This window comes from Heteronotia binoei, chromosome 5 (genome assembly GCF_032191835.1).
Source record: "Heteronotia binoei isolate CCM8104 ecotype False Entrance Well chromosome 5, APGP_CSIRO_Hbin_v1, whole genome shotgun sequence".
Lineage (NCBI taxonomy): Eukaryota > Metazoa > Chordata > Lepidosauria > Squamata > Gekkonidae > Heteronotia > Heteronotia binoei.
In genome coordinates, this window is record NC_083227.1 from 102458358 (window position 1) to 102480270 (window position 21913).

The 21913-nt window shown below is 41.5% G+C and overlaps 1 protein-coding gene across 2 annotated transcripts in view; it reads right to left on the bottom strand.

Moving 5' to 3' along the window:
* Positions 1-14027, bottom strand: part of NISCH (nischarin) — a 57653-nt gene extending 43626 nt beyond the window's left edge. For both annotated transcript variants that reach the window (XM_060239929.1, XM_060239930.1), the window contains exons 1-5: positions 13641-14027; positions 6159-6242; positions 3787-3973; positions 2897-2941; positions 261-424 (exon numbers count right to left, since the gene is read on the bottom strand). In XM_060239929.1, the coding sequence (XP_060095912.1) occupies positions 261-424; positions 2897-2941; positions 3787-3973; positions 6159-6242; positions 13641-13727 (567 nt within the window). In that variant the 5' untranslated portion in view covers positions 13728-14027. The remainder of the gene's footprint in view (positions 1-260; positions 425-2896; positions 2942-3786; positions 3974-6158; positions 6243-13640) is intronic.
* Positions 14028-21913: the final 7886 nt, after the last annotated feature.

Sequence of the window (21913 nt, forward strand, 5' to 3'; positions counted from 1 at the left end):
TTCTTTCTAGGGAATAATGGACCCCTGAATATCTAAAAAAATATGGTCATTCCAAAATCTAAAATATACAATTTTTCCCAGGTGCATATCCCTAAACTGTATATAATCTGGGAACAAAAAGCATGAAAAAATAGTCATAGTCTAACACTTTTTTTCAGTATTAGATGTTAAGACAGCATTTTAAAAATAAGAGTTGAGTTAGCTTATTCTGATGGGGTAGTGCTAAGAGCAAATGAGATACTCAAAACAGAGTATTTTACCTTTAAATATTTGAGTCTACATGTGAAATCCAGAATGTGACCTAAATCTGTTTTGGCATCTCCATTTGCACACGTAGGTTTTCCCTTATGCAACTGCTGAGTAACAGCATATAACTGCAAAGGTCTAATGGTAAAGACTTCTCCCGCCATAAGCAACTGCTCCCCTGAAAAGCAAAGTACAGATTTGTCAAGCATTCACCAATATTATTAAAAACCAGAGCTTGGATACAGCAACTCATCAGCAGAAGGCACAGATGGACATGGTTTTTCACTGGTTCCCCTCCTCATAGCAGTCCCTTAGATCAGGGGTGGCCAATGGTAGCTCTCCAGATGTTTTTTTGACTACAACTCCCATCAGCCCCAGTCAGCATGGCCAATGGCTGGGGCTGATGGGAGTTGTAGGCAAAAAACATCTGGAGAGCTACCATTGGCCACCCCTGCCTTAGATGATCACTGAAGTTGTAAGAGTTGCATAGAACAGCCATGGGGTTTGGTGGGCTCCAGTGAAGAGAAGGCAAAAATCGTATCTCTCACACAAGGGCAGTTCATCAAATAAAAGAGGCAGAACAGACAATTTCAGCCCCTTCCCCCTCCTCAATGAGCCCACCAATTCATGTTGCTGCTCTTCCATGCAGATTCTGCACTACTAGAAGCCACTCTTCCAGGTGTTGCAAGGGACTGCTGTAATGGACATGGCAGAAACCTAAAGACCTTCTTTTAATAGATTTCTGAATCCAAAAAACAGAAATTATATGATAGAACAGTTTATAAAACAAAAGTACTTTGGGGATTTTCTTACCAGTATCTCTGTATTTTCTATTATTATTATTCTGCCCATTCCCCCATGGGGGCTCAGCCTTTTATTACTAAATGCTCCATAAGCTCCATATTTTCTTTTATTACTAAATACTCCATAATACAGGTGCCCCTTCCCTATTTTGTCCTCACAGTTCTGTGAAGTATGTTAGGATGAATAAATGCTCTAACATCACCCCATCAGCTTCATAATAGAGTGAGGATTTAAACCTGACTCTCCCTAGTTGACATCTGATCCTCTAACTGCTACATCATACTGGCTCTTAGAACATTTCTGTTAGTATGTTTGATACCAGAGTGATGTGTATGAGTAACCATCATGCATGTGTAACCACAGCAAAGTCAAAAGGGAAAAGGATGAGATTTTGGACACAGACTTCACAGGCATCTCCCTAAAATGGAACCTGAGTCTTTACATCTCTCCCTTCTAGCAAGAGCTCCACCATCTCACAATAGAGACACTTGCACCTAGCCCCCTTTTACCCACCAATTTCATTTATAAAGAACAAGTGACATACAGGTGCAGTATAAGTACCTTCCAATTCATCAAAGGAAAAGTCAGTCTTGATTGTTCAGCACTATCTGAACAGGTGTGAATTTCCTGCATTGTGCAGGGGGCTGCATAGATGACCCTACATGCAACCCTTTGCCCAGTTGGTCTGGGGGTTTGGGCTGGGTTATCACTAGTATGTGGATGACACCAGCTCCATCTGTTGATGGATAGCTGCTCGGACTCTGCCCCAGAGAATTTGACCAGGGAATTGGGAGGCCATGGCCACCTGGCTGCAGCAGAGCTGGTTGAAACTTAATCCAATGAAGATGGAGGTCCTGTATCTGAGCCAAGGGTGGGGGGAGTTGAGTCAGGAATCAGGCTAGCCCCTTGAATGGAACATCACCTCCTCACAGAACCTTGGATAGCATATCACTTCCTCATAGAAGGCGAGGAGCCTGGGGGTGATCCTGGATGCCTTTCTATGCAGACCCCGATCACCACTATTGTTAGCTTTGCCTTTTATCATCTCTGGCAGATCAGGCAGCTGACTCCCTACCTTTCCCCCAGGGCTTGGCTACATTGACCCATGCAATGGTCACTTCCAGGCTCGATCACTGCAACTCACTGTATGTGGGCTTGCCCTTGTGACTGATCCAAAAACTCTAGCTAGTGCAAAATGTGGTGGCATGCCTGCTGACTGCATCACATGTGCAGGAGCTATGCCAATTGCACCGGCTATCGACTGAGTGCTGGATCCACTTCAAGGTATTGCTATTGACCTTTAAAGCTTTGGGTGGTCCGGTACCTGGGGGATTGCTTTTTCCCATATGTGCCCCAGAGAGCCTTGTGTTCTGCTGAAGAAGATCTGCTGGTTATCCCCGGCCCAAGGGACATCCACTTAGCCCTGACCCCAGCCTGGTGGAACATGCCCCTATCTGAGATTCGGGCCCTGCAGGACTTATAACCATTCCACAGGGCTTGTTCTGCCAAACCTTTGGCTGAGGTGGCAGGTATCCAATAAAAATCTGGCCTCTCCTGCTGAAGCTCACCACCTCTACCTCAGAGACTCAGTGGCACCAGCCTGGATACTCTGCACATTGACAAACTGTGTGACCTGTTTTAAATTATGTTGTTTCAAACTGTTTTTAATTACCTCATTAATGTTTGTATTCAATGTGTTTTAAAATCTGTTCTGTGATCCATTCTGAGCCTGCTTGTGGGGAGAACGGAATACACATTGAAATAAATAAATAAAATATCTCCGAAATTATTATAGACTTAGTGAAAAATAGCTACAAAAACTATGAAATTTAGAAGCCTTAAATACCTTTGTGAAAGAGTTCTTCAGCCAGTGCAGCTGTGATCCCAATAACTTCCTGCAAAGAACACATAATTTAAATATGTGAAATATGCGATTAAGCATCTGCCTGTAGTTAATATAACAATCATTTCAATGACCTAGAAGATTTAGCACCACACCTTAAACATGAATTCAATAGTAACTTATTACATACAATTATGATTTAAAGAATCTAAGACGCCTTTCTGGCAAAGTGCCAAAAAAAGCAACCCACACCTCTGAAGCTGTTGCTCTGCTACCAAGCAAAAGGGAGGATGGAGGAAAGTGTTGTGCTTGCCTAGATATACTGGGACTAAGCTGAACCCTAGCAGTGCAGCTAGCCCCTCAGGGACTAGCCACCAACCAGGCTGCTGGCTGTAAACGTCCAGGAAGTAATTTTCCATACCACCAGCTTCAGCAGTACTGCTGATTCCTCATTACAGCTGCTTGGGTGGAGAATCTATCAGTCCTGTATGATTAGCAAAATGGACTGGCATGCCAAATAGACTAACCTAAAATATTATTGAAAAGTATTGCTATGGAATAAGAGACAATGAAGCCACAAGTAAAAGGAACAGAACTAAAAAACAGGAAACCTACAGACTGGGTCTGACCAAAATTGGAGGAGGGGGGAATAGTTCAGTTTACCATGTTTCAAAGGTTGCTTTTATCTCACTAGGCCAGATACCTAGGCACTGGAATACACACACATACACACAAGCAGTGGCCTTGGGACACTTTTATCCTGATGTGGTCATGCTCACAAGGCAATATGGGAAACATGGTTTCCATTTGCAGTTGCCCAGATGCAACTTGTCAGATAAGAACTTAACTAGATTGAATCATGCAAACTATGTCAAAGCCTGGTAGGATGCAACTTACATATAAATTGAAGAGTAAGAAGTGTGACAATACTTTGGGTGCAGCTAAGGGAAATTTGAGAAGGAGAGTTTGTAGATAGACTTCTAATTCTTTCTGTCTTTTTTCCACCAAGCTTTTGGAATTTTTGCCAATAATCTTCTTGGGAGGCAGTAGATTCTTATCTATCTTCTTCTCTGAAACAAGCTGGAAAAAAAGCCATATTTAATTTTTTAGTTTCATTCAGAATTTTGAGAAACATATTGCTAAAACATGTACACTAAAACATTAAGAAACAGGATAAAATTGAAATACAATCTTTTATTTTGACTATTTTGGCTAGAAGGTGCAGTCTTAGTATTATGGAAAATGCATTTATAACAACAGAGCAAATGCTCTTTTAGCTTTCAACAGTAGCTGTTTATAGTACAGTTCATGGACTGCACAAGCACCTCAATTATATTTAGAAGAGGTGGAATTTCCTGGGCTTGCCCAGATCCCAAATTACTATACCTTAACAGGGAGCTAAGGTCTTCAGCTTATTTCTCCTTCCCCAACAAGGACATAAGAATCTCTAATTTCTACCACCAACAGGTAAATAAAAGTTCTTAAACTTTCTACCCCCTCGCCCCACAATTTCATTAATTTAGTAATCACAGGCAGTTCCCTGAATACCTAGTACAATATACCCTGACCAGAGTAGAAAGGAATCCAGCCTGTTTGAGTGATTTTCCCATCTTCTTTATAATCATGTGTCAAGCTTAGGCTTTTTCCATGTGGAAAAATGGGATACAAATTTCACAAAAAAGAAAAAAAACATTAGCTGTAACTAAAGACATTGGTTACAGAAAGGAAAAAAACACATAGGGTTGAATCCAGCACAAGATTCACTGATATTCCCTGCCTTCCCCTCCCGCCAGGAGCTACTTTTGACCCTGGAAAAGTTTATTCCCGGAGTTCAGGAACATGTATGGAATAAATGCTGTGTGCATCAGGAGGATGCAGTGGGGATGGAGAAGGAGCTAAAATTATCCTTTCTGTCTCTTCCATCAGTACAACCTATGGATCTTTAAGCAGCAATAAATGTTGTTAGTCTTTGTATGGTGCTGCTGAACTCCTCTTTAATTTTGTTTTAAGGTAAGCTTTGAACATTAACCATTTATCTTCCATAGTAACCATTTATCTTCCAAAACTACTGATTATCCGACAGGCAACCTGCATATAATGTATCTTTTTCACTTTGAGGTTCTACAATTTTTTGACTTCCTAAGTTGACAAGCTAGTGATGCAGCATCTGGTAAGTGTAACTTTGGATGAAGCTTCTAGATCTTACAGATAATGAAGTTTTATTGCATCTGTGAGCCTGGAACATATGGTTAAGTACTTGGCTAGGTATGCCCAGTGTGGTGTCTAGGGCACCATGAAGCCCACTGACACCTTTCCCAGCATCCACTAAATGTTTTTAGAAAGTGGGTGGGGCTCTTGCCCCATAGGGCCTCTGACTGGCCTTCAGAATTCTGATTGGCTGTACAGATTTTTAAAAATTGCTTCAGTAACAACTGCCTCCACGGCACTAGGATCTCCACTGTATTAGTGTGTATTCATTTTAAAAGGCATCCTGTTAAACAGAGCTTCTGCCTAAAATGTTAAAGAGTTATTATTAAAAGCTATACATAACCTCACTTCCTAACACTTTGTGGCTAGTTCTATCTCCCATGGCAGCCATTTTGTAAGTGCACCCACCACCCAGGGTCAGAATTCCAAAGGAAACTGAAAACTTGAAAATCTTGGGAACCCTTACACTAAGCAATTACTCCCAACACACATCATTTAACTAGCATTTTATCAGCAGACCAGCTTTCCTTTATGGAGTATATTACCAAAAATAAAACAAAAAACACTTGAGAGAATACAGATTTCTCCTCCACTAAAAGCAGTCACTCTAAGACAGGACCATATGTGCTGGCTATACGAAGTGTTTCATGTTGTTAAGCGTTGTCAGTCACTGCAGTATGGAGGCAAGAGTGCTGGATTAGGGTCTGGGAGACCCAAGTTTAAATCCCCACTCTGCCCTGGCAGTTCACTGGGTGAACTTGGGCCAGTCACACAGTCTAACCAACTCACAGAGTTGTTGTGAGGATAAAATGCAGCAGGGAACAAAATAAGTTATTTTGAGTTCCCACTGGGGAGAAAGGTGGGGTTTAAATGAAGCAGATAATAAAAAATGACAGAGTATATTGCTTACTTAATAGATTCACATTCCTTATTATGCAGTTATATGAAACTTGCCAGCACACTGGGACACCGAAGGGCATTCACTGAAACACTGTTTGCCATTAGAGTAGACCATGGTTAACACTTTAAGACTAAGTACTTGGCTAGGTATGGTTACCTTTTCATGTAGATCATGGAAATCACTGTATCGATGTTTAACTATCCACTGATGGCTCCCAACATTCACTTGAATGATGTATACCTAAATGAAACACAGTTCTTTAAATGTCAAAGAAAACCAAAATATTTAAAGCATGCATATTCATAAGATCCCTCCAGTATGTGCATTATGTTATTTACTCATAAATAAGTTAAACCAAGACTAGTATGTGACAACTCACGTAAAGGATATACACTTTTTCAGCTCACACAGGCAGTGTAACCAAGATCAGATGTCCAAAGCAGCCAGTTTCCAAATATTCCACTATTGTCTTTTGGGATAATGTGCTGATGAACTAACTACAGCCTTGCTGAAGTTAGCAGAGATTCCACATAACTTTCCATGGAAGAGACCGCAGTATGAAGTTCAAAGTCAACCCCATTTTAACATACCAAAGTGTAAACTAGTACACAAGCAGTTATGACTTTGTGTATTTACTTAACAGTTTTACAATGCCATTCTAAGCTCAGGATAGTTCTATAAGAATGCAATCCTAAGGGTGATATTCTGAGAGTCAGGCCTGATTAATAAAATGACCATAAATTATGAAGAGACATGTTTAGAATTGTTGCCTCAAAAATATAAACAAAAAACCTAGCAAAAACAAGAAAATCAGTTAAAACAAAGAATCAATACTTTGCTATGTAATGAGTACACTTATGTGCATTATGAATAATCTCTGCTTACTTGTAACAGAACAAGAATTTGTGGCACCAATGTCACAAACTTTTCAGTGTGGGGGTTGGTAGGAAATAATCTTCTGCACTGCATTTGAGCCCTCTTTCCTACCTAGGCTGATAGAAGGTTTGGCAGGGCTTTTTTCCCTGGAGGAACATGGTGGAATGAAGTTCTAGAACCTCTTGTGGATACAAATTTCTCAAAAAAAACATTTAAAAGTTTATGAGGGGCACCATGTGTTTCTCCTTCACTTCCTTTTTGAAAGTTCTGGCACCTCTTTTTTTTTAAAAAAAATACCAACTTAAACTTGGTCAGAGAGAAAAGGAATGAATCTGATGTTCAGTGCAGTACACTCTAATCTATTTGCTTTGCTTCACCAGTGATTTCTGCTCATGGAATACAACTCCTTGCTTTCTTCCCCCACTGCAGCCTAAAACCCATCATTAAATTCTACTTTGGGTTGCGGTGAGGAGAGGACCAAGAGGAACAACATGAAAGGAGAATCAGTGAGAATCACCTCCCCTCCCATTTCCATAAAACTTCAGCTGGGTTCAAACTGGCAGGTGAAAACCTCTTCTATCTTGCCTGGAATTAGAGTTGAAAGACATATGAGAGCTTTACATACTAGTTACGGTATCTTTAAATCCCATGCCAAACTTATGGTACAGTCAAAGTCAGTTTTCACAGGATTTGAGAGGGGATTTAACGATACTAGTTAACAGTACTGAGCATAAAAAGATACTGAAAGAAATCTTTCAGCTAGGAATTAAACTCTTCAGCTAAGAAATTAAACTCTTGAAAAATTACCAACAAATTGGGCATCTGAATGCTTCACAGGATCCAATAGTAGTACCTTGCATAGATTGGGAGCAATGTACCCACTAACCTGAGTTAGTGTGAGTTGGTTCACAGTTTTTTAGTCTCTGGCTCACACATTTTCATTTTAGCTTGGGAAAAATGGCCCCAGAGCAAGCTAATTTACACAGTAGCTCACAACTTTAATGCCAGAAACTCATGAAGTAGACTTTTTGCTCACAAGACTCCACAGCTTAGAGGGAATATTGATTGGGAGTGAGGAAACTGCAGAAATACCTTGAACACATAGCCCTCTAGGGTAAAATAACTTGGGCTGGATCCAACCAGCTTTCTGCTGATAAAGAATGGAAAGATAATCTTTGACACTCCCACAAGGCTACGTTGGGGATCATTTGATGATAATGGACAAAAGCGGTATGGGTTGGAGATTGCATAAAGGATAATTGGGCAAGATAGACTGGAAAATCTGACTGATCCAAGCCTTTTTCCAACCACATTACAGGGTTGCCACTAAAATTTTATTTTTCATTTTCCTGACCAACATTTGTCAATTCCCCTGACCACTGTTCAAATATAACCACAAGTTAAAAAAATGAACAGGTCGTGTTGCATTAATGCAAGACTTAATGAAATGTTCCACTCTGCAAGTGTCAACTGCAAAAAATATTTGTCGAAGTAAAAGATTTAATATCAGCTTCTTTCAACATTAACTGCAACATCTGTTTTGCAACTGCACCAAAAATTACACCAAGATACAAACTTCAATTCAAGTAAACTCTGAATGCTAACAAGTAGGAACTTTCCAAAGCTGGGAAAGTTTCACTTTCACTTTCTGGTTAAAGAAAGTGTAATGAGCAAATCAGCAGCAAGAAAGGAGGTGCTGACAAGACAGAAACAACAGCAAAGGCAACAAACGTCAGAATGGGAGATTGATGTATTATCATCATCATTATTATTATTTATTACATTTGATGAGTCTCCCTATCCTGGCTAGCACTGGGCTCAGGGCACTGTACAACGTTAAAAAATACACATGTATAAAATCAATTACATTAAAAAATTACAAAGCCTGATGGTGTCTTTAAAGTGCTCTCAGCCATTACATCACATCAGGGGGTGGGGGGATCCCCCTAAGGGGGGGTAGAGAGGAAAAGGTGCCAGCACAGCAACTGTCTGAAAAAGCCCTGGCCCTTGCTGAGGACAGCCGGACCTCTTTCAGGCCAGGGATCACCAGCAGATTTCAACCAGTAGAGAGCAATGCCCTTCCAGGGACATAGTGGAAGAGGTGGCCCCATAGATACATCGGTCCCAGACCACTCAAGGCCTTAAAGGTCATAACTAAAACCTTGAATCTAACCCGGTACTCAATTGGCAACCAGTGTAGCTGGGCAGCACAGGTAAAATATGTGCCATCCGTGGTTTTCTTGTCAGGACTCGCGCTGTTGCATTCTGGACCCACTGGAGCTTCCGGATCAGACTCAAGGGTAGGCCAGCAAAGAGCAAGTTACAGTAGTCTAGTCTGGAGGTGACTGTCGCATGGATCATTAGGTTTCCTAAGTGTTTCCTAACATTACAACAGACTCAGGGGTTTTTTTGTTTTGTAGAAAAAGCCCAGGAGGAACTCATTTGCATATTAGGCAATACCCTCTGACACCAAGCCAGCTAACTGCGTTCCTGTGTGTTCCTGCTCAAAAAAAGCCCCGCCGACTCTTATTTATTGCACTTCACAATTAGGTGCTCATCTGGTACGTATTTTACTTTCTTTTAAATGCCAGGCCAAAAAACATCTTTTTATCTAAACTTTTAATTAGGAGTGTCAACGTACCAGCATTTTAATGTTCTGCTTCTGTTTTATGGATACTTTTAAAGCTGTTTATGTTCAATTGCTTGTTCTTAGTATTGTGGCAATTTTAATTGTAAACTACCTCAAGCAGGACTCTCAGGCGGTGGCAGAGAAATATTATAAATCAGGGGCCCCCAACAGGATGTCTGTGGGCAGTATGGTGCCCCCCGCAACAAGAAAGCACTTGAAGCTCAATCATCAAAATATATTTTCCAGTTCTAGGATAGCAGGATTTTTTTTTTAAACGTTAGGGTTGCTTTTTGAGAAATGCAAGTCCAAAACTGCAGGGTTTCAGGTGTCATTTGATAAATAGTGGCTGCTGCCTCCAGCATCACTGAGCTCAACCAGAGAGAAGATATACAGAAGGCACCTATCATGCATGTAGGATGCAATTTAATTCCAAAGCACCAAACACTGACACAGAGTTTTTATTACTGCCATAACATTTATATTAAAACACTTCTTAAGTATCTAGAATGAGGCATCATCAAACATTATAGTGCAGTATTGCTGAGTCAGAAAATATTTAACTATGTATTTTATCAGACAAATTACTGCATTTATTTCCTTACTGATGTCATTCTGTATTACAGAAAAAATATTCATATGACTTCAATAGTATCTATTGATCATGACTGGCAATTTATCCACATTCATGAGGAACATTACTTGTTACCTTCATACTTCTAAGTCTGTATTTTAAACACAGTGGAACATGACTTTAAAATTTCACAGAAGTCACTTTTAACTTCCACAGCTAAAATATGGAGAACTTACACAGTTTGTATTGAATGTATTTCATTTCTAGATGCCAATATGTCCATGCTTATTTCTACCCTAAAGCCATTCTTCTCTCTGCCTATTTCTAAGCAACAGTGTAGATGAAGTGACACTAAAAACCTGGCTATGAACACTGGCTGCAAGCTGAAAATTTCTTTGAAGATTTCAGGCAGCAACTCTAACTGTCAAAGCAGCAAGCTGTTTTGCAACCTGAACAGTGGCATCCAAGACTGCTGCAGAAAAGACTTCAAAGAATCCTCAGGTTGTGCACTCCATTCTTTCCCATGCATAGTCTGGATTGCAGTTTTTCAACTGCAGTAACAATTTATGTATATTTACATGCATAGAAATAGGATTTTTAAAACCAGTTTATACTATTCAACTCTTTTGCAACTTTGATGTTTCTAAGAATGTGCAGTGTCATCCCCAATGTAGTCATATCTCTCCTCTACTTTGCTTTTACTGACTGGTCCTAACAGGAGAAGCTGCAACTACATAAAGGACATGGTTATTATCCAAACTGATACAAAAGTAGCATATTCAGGTATAATGTATACCTTATAAAATCAATTTTCATATTGTTATATATGGGAACTACTTTTAAAGAAATACACATATGCTATCTAGTGATGGCCATAATCCAGCCAAAGTTAGCATTTACGGTTAATCTAATTTGAAGAGAAAAACATGTCCTTGTACCTCTCCTAAAAAAGTAAATGAGACTTTAAAGCACTTAATTTTGGCAGGATTGTGCCTCATGTTTGTTTCCCACAGCTGCTCCTGTTTACCGCAACATAAAAATGAGAGAAGTTTAACTTTAAGATAATACACTATTAGGTGGGTGGATCTTTACATAACGTAAGTAAGGTTTTAGCTATTCCTACTTGAATACAAATTTGAAGAGAGAGATGCACTGTCACTCACTTGTTTGACCTAGCTGCACTAACGATTCCTCACCTCTATAGTATCTATATTTGTTGCCGAACTTTATCTTCCTGTCATGTTAAGGGTAGTAGACTTTGTTCCCTTTTCCAAAGGTGGTTGGTTGGCTGGCTGGCAAGCTTACATCCAAAATGAGGGGGACTGCATAAAAAAATTGTACACAATAAAATGTGCTTCTTCCTAAATGCTGCTATTCTTTTGTATATTCCCTAGGAAAAGGCACTGGGGGAGACCTTCCAGATAAAAGACTGAAGATTCTTTAGAGCCTATGATTTTTCCTTCCATTACAGTTTTCTGGAAGAATTTCTCCCATGTGCACCGGAGACATAATTCAGGAAACAGAAGGCATACAGATTAGCAGAAATGTGGGGCATTATACTGTATATATCACTATTTATCTTCAAGATAAATACTGGGATGTCATACATGCTATTGCCAACACTCTATTATTAACTGAAAACTGAGGTTTTGTTATTCACACGAGCCTGCTATAGTGGCTTTATGGGGGCACTTTCATCAGACAATACATACGGTGTCAGGGTAGGGCTAGGAAGACCAAGTCTCCATTTGGTCATATGCTCACTGGATCACTTCCACTCAATTACTTCTGTCAGCCCAACCTACTTCACAAAGCTACCTAAAGATGAAATTTATTTAAAACATTTTATTAGTTGCCTTTCTACCTTGTGGAACTCAAGACAGCTTACAATGTAAATATAACAACTATCAAAAACATACATAAAAGAGCACAATTTAAAATCTCAATTAGGACTGCCAATAAATAAAAACAAAATTATTCAAATATAGTCCTATATAAAATGTCTTTAACTACCTCTTGAAGATCCAAAGTGAGGGAGACAGTCACACCTCCCTTAGGAGGCTGTTCATAATTGTAGGGCTGTTACCAAAAAGGCCTTTGTGCACCCACCAGATGAACTTCTTTGATTAGTGGGACAGTCAGGAGGGCCTTTCCCTGTGATTTTAATTCCCTGGCAGGAATGGAAATGGAAGGGCATCATATGTTCACCATGCTGAGCTCATTGTAGGAAGTGCAGGATAAACTCCCTGGTAACAAGCCAAGGAGTACTTTTGACACCACTGATTTCAATGGGAGGGGTCTTAAGTATCTGTCTATTTCACTGAATGCTAACAGTGCAATCCCATGCAATTAATCCAATATAAACCCATTTAAATCTGTTTAGATTGGAGTAACGCTGCACAGGATTGCACTGTTAGGGATTTAAGAGTGCACAAATCTATCTTGATCACGCCTTGTAAATTTCATTATGTCCTATGAACACAGAACCTGGCTTCAGAACTTTCAACATCTGCTCCAGTTAGAGAATCCCCTCCCCACATTGTACCTAGATCAGATAACAGGAAAAATTATTTTTTCAAAATCCTCACAATAGACACATACCTCTCCAAGAATTCCATCTAAAGGTAAGGCTGAGCATTATGTAAATAATTTGAAGAATTAACACTGTGGTTCAGTAAGATCTGTTTGTATGCAGAGCCTTTAGGACTGAATAAGTAATACTTTTAAAATTATGTAGTGTCAATTTTTGTCATTTCATACTGCAAAAATTCCAAGTAGGAACAGGATTAGAAATGGGTATTCCTCACCATTCATTAGAAGACAGCAGTTGGTGCAACCATTTTCAGTTATGTAACAGTTGCTGGAGATAATAGGAAGAGCTATGTTTGCTTCTGTTATGTTTCCATTAAACAGAATATATAGCCCTACATATAAAACAGTGTAAGTCAGCAACAACAGAAGTACTGCTACAAACCTTGCTAAGCAAACCCAAATCTTGTTTTCCTCCACACCACAAAGCACTTGAGAGGTTTCAACAGATGTGCAAGTCATATATATTGTAATTTGAGCCAGTTTGCGGGTTACGAACGCGCGCGCGCGCACACACACACACACAAAACACCCCAAAGCAGAAACCAAAACACTTCAGATATGATCTGTATTTGCTGTCTGATTCCAAAAGGCTGTTTTACGAAAGAAACGCTTTATTAGGGAACAAGAGGGCGCAATAAAAATTAAGTCAGCGCAGCAACAGACTTCTAGTTTTTGCGCTACCAAATGTCCAAGTCACAGGAGAGTTTAGACCACATCCCTCATTTTCGCCCTTTAGGATACTGGCATTTGCTCGTGAACGTACTGAGGAAAAGCTCCGCGTAACTCGGCAAGTCAAAGCCTTGCTAGGAAGATCCTGGCCGGCCTAATCTGATTTGGTTACTGACAGGGGCCACCTCGCTCCCTTAAAACCATTACCTGATCCCGGAATGTTAAAACAACGCCTAAAATATGCCAAAGCCTACGCGGGACGCGGAAGGCTCTGCCCCTCCCCTGAGGCCAATCCTCTCACCGTGTAGTTCTCCACCAGCTCCGAACCTAGAATCCGGACCTCTTTGGGAGGCTCCTCGCCCTCCTCCCCGGCCCCCACCGCCTCCATCTCGGCCACTGCAGGACAGGCTGGGGCTACGGGAGAGAAGATGCGGCTGGGCGCGCCGCGCCGCTCACTCGGACGCGCTCCTCCTCAGGCCAGCTCCAGCGGTGGCTGTTGCTCCTGCTGCTGCGCCGCCTCCCTCAGTAGTGGCCGCTGTTAGCGCAACAGCCGCCATCACGACCGCCATGTTTGCTTTCCGATCCCCAGCCCACCCAGTCAGCCTCCCGTAAGCTTGCCGGAGAGCACCGGCGGTGGGGCGGGGGGAGGGCCTAAACAAACCACAACTTCTATTCGCGGCCTCGGAAACAAGACAAGGAGACACGCACCAGGGGGAGGGGCTAAAACCCAGGGGGCGGGGCTACAGTTCGGAGCGGGCTTGTTCTTTCTGAGGGGAGGAGCGAGAGCAGGGTGGGTTTTGTATGGAAGACGGTGCAATCCGAAACGGAGTTAAGCCAGTCTAAACCCACTGGTTTAGATTGAAGAAACTTCTTTTAGGATTGCACTCAGAGGAAAGCGCGGTTTTAAGTCTGGCTGTTGGTCAGCCCCGAGAGTCAATAGACTGGAGGGCGGGGTAGGTCAGATCGCGAGTGGGCCAAGCGAGGGCCGAGGGACTTTACCTGCTGCGTCCTGTGATCTTTGCTCTGCAATAGATGCAGGAAGGAGCTGCCCGCTTGTTTCGTGAGAAAGCACAACGGTTTCATTTTGAGTGGACAAGTTGTTTACAGCCATGTTAGTAAAATCCTCACAACGCGAGCTCAGGGCATTCTCGGTGCCTATAGAACTTAGATTGGAGGTCAGTAGCACCATAGAGAACAAGAAGAGTTTTGAGGTATAAGCTTTAGAGAGCTTAATTTCCCTTCGTACCTATAAATATTCAGACATATTCAGGATATAAATATTCAAAAAAGAAAATGTTCAGAAACCGAAATTCAGTTGTAATGGAACTGGAGGAAAGGTGACATACACCTAAGGAGCGGTGGCGGTAGTAGTAATAATCTGAGACTTTAAAAACGCAGCATCAGGAATAGCTGTTGGGATATAATATTTGTAATAAGTGTTAGAATGGCAGTCCAGTTGCTGCCTATTCCTATTTGTGTTTTGTCAGAAGCATCTCATGTTCAGTGATTTGCTCCAAAGTACATGGGGTGGATAGGATTGCAGCCTCAATCTGCAGCAGAAAAGCAAGTGTTGCTTTACTCTTGCTTTGTTGTAGTCACTGGGCGGAGGGGGGGGGAGGGGGAGAGCAGAAGAGAACCAGTGTCTTTATCTAGAGTGCCTATCTCTAACTGCAGTCTCTTTATTCCAATGTCTGATATGTTAACTAAAGATGGATCATCATTCTGATGCAATATTTGAGACTAGTAATAAGGCCCATTGTGGGGAGAAATACAACCGGTGCTAGAAATCTGCTATGGGTGAGTTTCATGGCCTTGGGGAGGAGGGCTGGGGGGGAAGGGAAAGATGGAGGAAGGCAAGTTATGTCAAGAAGGCAGCTGTTGGGAAGGAAAATGGAGAAAGTAGAGAAATGTTGAGTAGGTTATCAGAAAAGGGGGGTATCTTGACAAAGAAGGGATGGGGGCAAAAGAGATGGGGGTAGATTGCTTTCCATCTCCTCCCTTCTCCCTGCAGCCTCTATCCAGGAAAAGTGCAGTCTTTCTCTGCACTGGGGATCAAAGCAAATTTACATAATTGTCCTCTTCCCTCTTTCAGTCTGTGCAACAACCCTGTGAGGCAGGTTAGGCTGGAAGTCTGTGACTGGTCCAAAATCGCCCAGACAGCTTCCACAGCAAGAAGCTGGGTCTGACAGACTCTTCTCCGAAGTGCCAACTGCCACGTCACATTGGCTGTCGTAGGGGAGGTCAGCAAGTTATAATGACTCAGAGTGTACCATTTTCTCCAGGGGAACTGATATCTGCCCATCTGGGGAGCAGTTGTAGTTCTGAGTGATCTCCAGGCCGCACCTGGAGATTGGCAACAATGGTTCCCCAGGAAGAATTGACTGGTTTGGGGGTGGAGTCTATGGCATTGTACCTGTCTGAGTTCCCACTCTTTCTCAAACCCCACCCTCTCCAGGCTTCGCCCCTCAAATCTCCAAGAATTTCCCAACCTGGACTTGGCAGCCCTCTCTCCTCAGCCAACCATCAATCTACCTTTATTTGCCACTCTGATTTCAGCTTTCCATCTCTCTACTCCCCCTTCTGTCTCCTCTCTCTCTTTTGATCCACGCAACCCTGTGAGCTAAATTAGGCTGAAAGCCTGTGACTGGTCTGAAATCATCCAGTCAGCTTCCACAATAGGAACATGGGTCTGGAGACCCTGCTTGAAACGCTGACTGTCACGTCACTGTGGCTGTCAAAGTGATTGTGGGCTGAAACCATATGTAATACTTCATAGAATCATAGAGTTGGAAGGGACCTCCAGGGTCATCTAGTCCAACTCCCTGCACAATGCAGGAAACTCACAAATACCTCCCCCTAAATTCACAGGATCTTCATTGCTGTCAGATGGCCATCTAGCCTTTGTTTAAAAACCTCCAAGGAAGGAGAGCCCACCACCACCTCCCGAGGGAGTCTGTTCCACTGAGGAACTGCTCTAAAGGTCAGGAAGTTCTTCCTAACATTGAGACGGAAACTCTTTTAATTTCAAACCATTAGTTCTGGTCCTACCTTCTGGGGTCACAGAAAACAATTCCACATCCTCCTCTATATGACAGCCCTTCAAGTACTTGAAGATGGTGATCATATCACCTCTTAGCCATCTCCTCTTCAGGCTAAACATGCCCAGCTCCTTCAGCCTTTCTTCATAGGACTTGGTCTCCAGACCCCACACCATCTTCGTCGCCCTCCTCTGGACCCATTCCAGCTTGTCTATATCCTACTTAAAATGTGGTGCCCAAAACTGAACACAATACTCCAGGTGAGGTCTTACCAGAACAGAGTAAAGCGATACCATCACATCATGTGATCTGGACACGATATTTCTGTTTACACAGCCCAAAATTGTATTTACCTTTTAAGCCATCACATCACGCTGTTGACTCATGTTCAGTGTATAGTCCACTAAGACCCCTAGATCCTTTTCACACATACTACTGCTAAGACAAGTTTCCCCCATCCGATAACTATGCATTGGATTTTTTGTACCTAAATGCAGAACTTTACATTTATCCCTGTTAAAATTCATTTTATTGTCTTTAGCCCAGTTTCCAGCCTGTCAAGGTCATCCTGTACCCTGTTTCTTTCTTCTACTGCTGCAACCCCTCCCAATTTAGTATCATCTGCAAACTTAATAAGCATTCCCTCTATTCCTTCATCCAAATCATTTATAAAGATGTTGAACAAAATAGGTCCCAGGACAGATCCTTGAGGGACTCCACTTGTCACTCCTCTCTAAGAGGATGAGGAACCATTCAAAAGCACTCTTTGGGTGTGATCTGTCAACCAGTTGCAGATTAATCTAACGGTAACAAGATCCAAACCACATTTTACCAACTTGTCATCAAGGATAGTATGTGGAACCTTATCAAAAGCCTTACTGAAATCAAGATAAACGATGTCTATAGCATTCCCCTGATCCAGCAAAGTAGTCACTTTCTCAAAAAAAGAGATCAGGTTAGTCTGACATGACTTGTTCTTGAGAAACAAACAGTAATCACAGTAATCTTAGTAATCATAGCCATCCTTTCTAAATGTTCCAGGACTGACTGACTGATGATGTTCCAGGACTGACTAAATGTTCCAGGACTGGCTGTTTAACTTCCACTTAAATGCTTAGATGAACTTGGTTCTATTCTTACATTTACTGAATAACTGCAGCACCATCCCCTTCAATGATACATGAATGAAATATTTAAAACATTTAAAAAGTATTTAAAGCACTTGAAAATCATACCAGAAACTTATTATTGAGGATTTGAAAATCATACCAGAAACTTGAGGATGTAATGGAACACCATATATCATTGAATCTTTACTATATTACTGTGACTTATACCTTTAAGAAAGAGCTATCTAAGACACAGCTGCATGGAGTTACCTAGAATAATTTTCTTTAAGTAGAGATAGTTTTCATGTTTTTTGGAAAGAGCATTTTGCCAGTAAAATTCAGAAAGCTTTTGTATCTGGTTAGGGAAGAGGTTTAGGACTGGCTTGTTCCTAGTTAAAAATATAAAACTAAAGCAGGATTGAGAGGTAGATTCTTGATAATAATCAAGAATATATCTTTAAAAATTATCCACTTCTATCCAGCTTTGTGTTGTATCTTGCTATAATCATCATGGTTCATTCCAAGATGAGAAATTCTGAAGAAAATAAACAGGTTGCAGAGAGCATTTTGCCAGCCAAATTCAGAAGGCTTTTGCATCTGTTTAGAGAAGATATTAAGTTCTGACTGGCTCCCAATATCAACACTTAATTGTAATAAGAAACTGATAATTTTGAAGAAAATAGTACTCCTGAGGAAGGCTTCGATGAAATGAGCCTACATCCAGGTGCTCATTGGATGGACTTTTTTTGGCAATCTTGTAAAGTTTAACTTTATAATGTGCTTAAAAGGATTTATATGACTTTAAAAAATGTTTTACTAAATGTTAGCCAGTATATCACAGTGGTGGGTGTTTAGGGTTTTTTTTTTAAATTTTCTTAATAGGAGCAAGCAGTCAGGCCTAGTTAAGTCATGCCAGTCAGGTGGCATTAAGTCACCCAGAGGGTGCTGCCAGGCCTAGAGTAGGAAACCTCCAGGAGGAGGCTGAAGATATCCTGCTATCACCACTGAACTCCAGACAACAGATCTCTTTCGCCTTGGAGAAAATAACTATTTTGGAGGGTGGACTCTATGACATTATATTTAACTGGGGCCTTTCCCCTCCCCAAAGTTTGGCTTCTGTAGACTCCACCACAAAATCTCCAGGAATTTTACACCAACCTGGAACTGGCAGCACTAGTCAGGATTTACCCTAATGAGTTCTCCCTCAAAGGCCAAAATAGGCCTGGAAAGGGCCTCCTCCCCCAGCCTTTTACTGACAGAATCAAGCTTGGCTGTATGATTACCAGGTCCAACTCAGAAAATACCTGGGGACTTTGGGGGTGGAGCCAGGAGACTCCTATTCCCCCTCAAATAAAAATACATCCCCCTGAATACAGTCTTCATTTCCTTGTCCCCCAGCAGCTGACTGCACTTCCACTAAATGAAAGTGAACACGAACACACGCTCTAGCAAAGCAGCCAAATAAACACAGTTTGCAAGCACACACTTTTGTCGTCTCACTGGGGCAATTTACTCACTGGAACTGCTGAATGTAACCATCTGTTGTCTTTCAACTAACTTCTTAAGACTAACTTTTTAAGACTAATAGGAAACTGAAAGCAGAGCGGCTCCAAACAAACAGAGGGGCTCTGTTCACTTCTCTTTCTTTTACACATTCACCAGGAAGACCCAGGAGCCCTCAGTCAATTGGGGGAAGGCTTTCTGTGGCTGTTTCCTCCTCCCACCCTCAGCCAATGGAATGCAACAGACCTTGATTGATAGTTTGATGGGCCAAAGGTTGATGCAGTACAGTCTCAACCAATCAGGGTGCTCCATTTTGCCACCATGAAATAGGCACTGTCATGGAGGGACAGTGAATCATTGTAATCTTTCACTCATCCTATTGTCTTGCCAGTCCTCTCACTTCAACTGATGGTTTTGTAAGTTCTGCAGTGGTGTGATGCAGAGGTAGCAGCAGAGGTTCCATCTACTGAGCCAAAGGTAGCAGTTCCTTCATGAGAGGGCAGGGCACCTCTCCAGAAGACAGTAACCACCTGATGGGTCTAGCTGAACATAGCAGCAGGGACAAGAGGTTTGTGAGCCTAGGACGTTAGTTGGGAGCATAGGAGGCAGCGGGGCTCTGTGTGTGTGTGTTTTAAGGATCATCAAATCACTTCCAAGATATGACCATATGAATTAATGTTCTCCAAAATGTCCAATTGCTAACACCTTTAATCAGGTCTTGCAAATCTGGTGCCATGGCTTCCTTGGTTGAATCAATCCATCTCATGTCAGGTCTTCCTCTTTTCCTATTGCCTCCAATTTTTCCTAGCATTATATTTTCCAGTGACTCTAGTCTTCTCATAATGTGACCAAAGCACAATAGCCTCACTTTAATCATTTTAGTTTCTAGGGAAACAACTGTGCACACATAATTGTGCTTCCTCTAGCAGCTGCACCAATTCCTTTTTTGGGCTAGTGACACTGCACCAGCATTTGAGAACTAGCTAAAACCTGGCTAGCTTGTCTTCTTTTTGTCAAAGAATAAAGTTAGGCTGTCAGAGGAAGAAACAGAATACTTTAAAAATGGGTTGACCAAAATGACAGAACAAAGAAAACATACTAAGGAAGGCAATAGTGGATCTCATTGGAACGTATGGGAAATAAAATGGATTTTTTTAATGGAAAAGCAAACATAATTTGCAATGCCCATTCCACCCTGTTTTACATTGACAGAGTAAGATAAATGCTGCCTTTGCCCAGAATGCTTGATAAAGTTTCTTAAGAGGTATCCTTTTATCTTAACTGTACAATCTTAATTAGAGATAAAAACATTCCAAAACCATTAACTTCCATGCTTAGGACTGCACCCCTTACTCAGTTCCAGAGAAAAAGACATACACAAATTATGTACTTATACCCCCTTGTAAGAAACTAAAGAAACATGTACATGGCTATTATGGGGGTCTTGTCTATTGATTTTACTTGTCATTTTAAATTGTGACTCATATGCTGCCTTGAGCCATGAGGAAAGGTAGGATATAAATATTTAACTAAAATTGAATTATGATTTCCCTCTCAACTCAGGGACAATGTAACATGTGAATTGGCTCTTGCATCCCCTCCAGGTGGGCCCTGGCTTTTTAGGAATGGCACCATTGACTGGATGTATCCTCTTCCAACCTGTAGTAGTTCCTGTCACTCAGGTTCCTGGCTGGTTGGAGAGGCAAGCAAAGGATCATTTCATAATGAGGCAGCTCTATCCAGAGGAAAAATACACAGGTACCAATTCCATTCCTCTCCTCCCCCAAAGCAGTTAGCAGTTGCAAAAGTATTATAATGCAATGCTCAGATCTAATCAGAAGTAAATCTCACTGAGTTCAGTAGGGCTTACTCTGAGGTAAGCAGATCTAGATTGCAGCCTCTGATTGTTACCCTCCAAATAAATTGGTTTTATTCCAAGAGGAACTTTGTGGATTAGAATTTTCAAACATCCTACATAAAGTGAGCACACACTGAGGGTTCACTCACAGCATGTGAAGAAGCCTCCTGTTTATTGCAGCAGTAGTAATGTACACATACATACACCTCATATATTATTTATAATTCATACATACACCTCATATATTATTTATAATTCATATATTTCTTACACTTTTGTGTAATTGTTATGTTATTGTTAGTGTGTTTCTCCCGACACCCACAAACAGTTCTGTGGGATCACCAAGACTAATTGACAATGCATTTCTTTCTTGAAGGAGAGACTGTTACTAGAAGCAAAAGGTATCCCTTGTGAGCCTCTGTTGACCAGGTCCAAGCCAGATATTATCTTGCCTTGGCTTGAGCCAGGCTGGCAATGATGCAGGCCTAGGAGGAGATGCTGGTCAGCTCCCATGCTTTTGATGGCTAAGAGGCAGCCAAGCATCAATACCCTCATTGTGCCATCCCAAACTATCTCTCAGGTGGGTTGGCCAGAGACAGAACCAACCCTTGAGAACCTTAAGCTTGATGAGTAGGGGGCATAAACATGCTAAGTAAACAAACTACCAGGTGGCAGTGGTTGTATCTTGCGACATAAAGCTGCCCTCCTAACATCATCATTTATCACCACTATTACTATTACAGTACTACTAGACTGCTCCTTTCACATCAAGATTGCAGCCTTTTTAAAAAGGCCCTTGTACCTTTAAAAGCTGCAAGGCTTATGAAGCATTCCTGCGCAGAGATGAAAACCTCTCTGCCTGTTAAATAAGGTTGCCATCCTCCAGGCAGCGCCTGGAGATCTCTCGGAATTAAAATTGATCTTCGGATTATAGAGATTAGTTATCCTGGAGGAAATGACTTTGTGCTTTTTTTACCCAGTGATGTCCCTTCTCACTTAAAGCCACCCTCTCAGTCTCAAGTCTCAAGCTTCCACACCCCAAATCTCAAGAAATTGCTCAACCCAG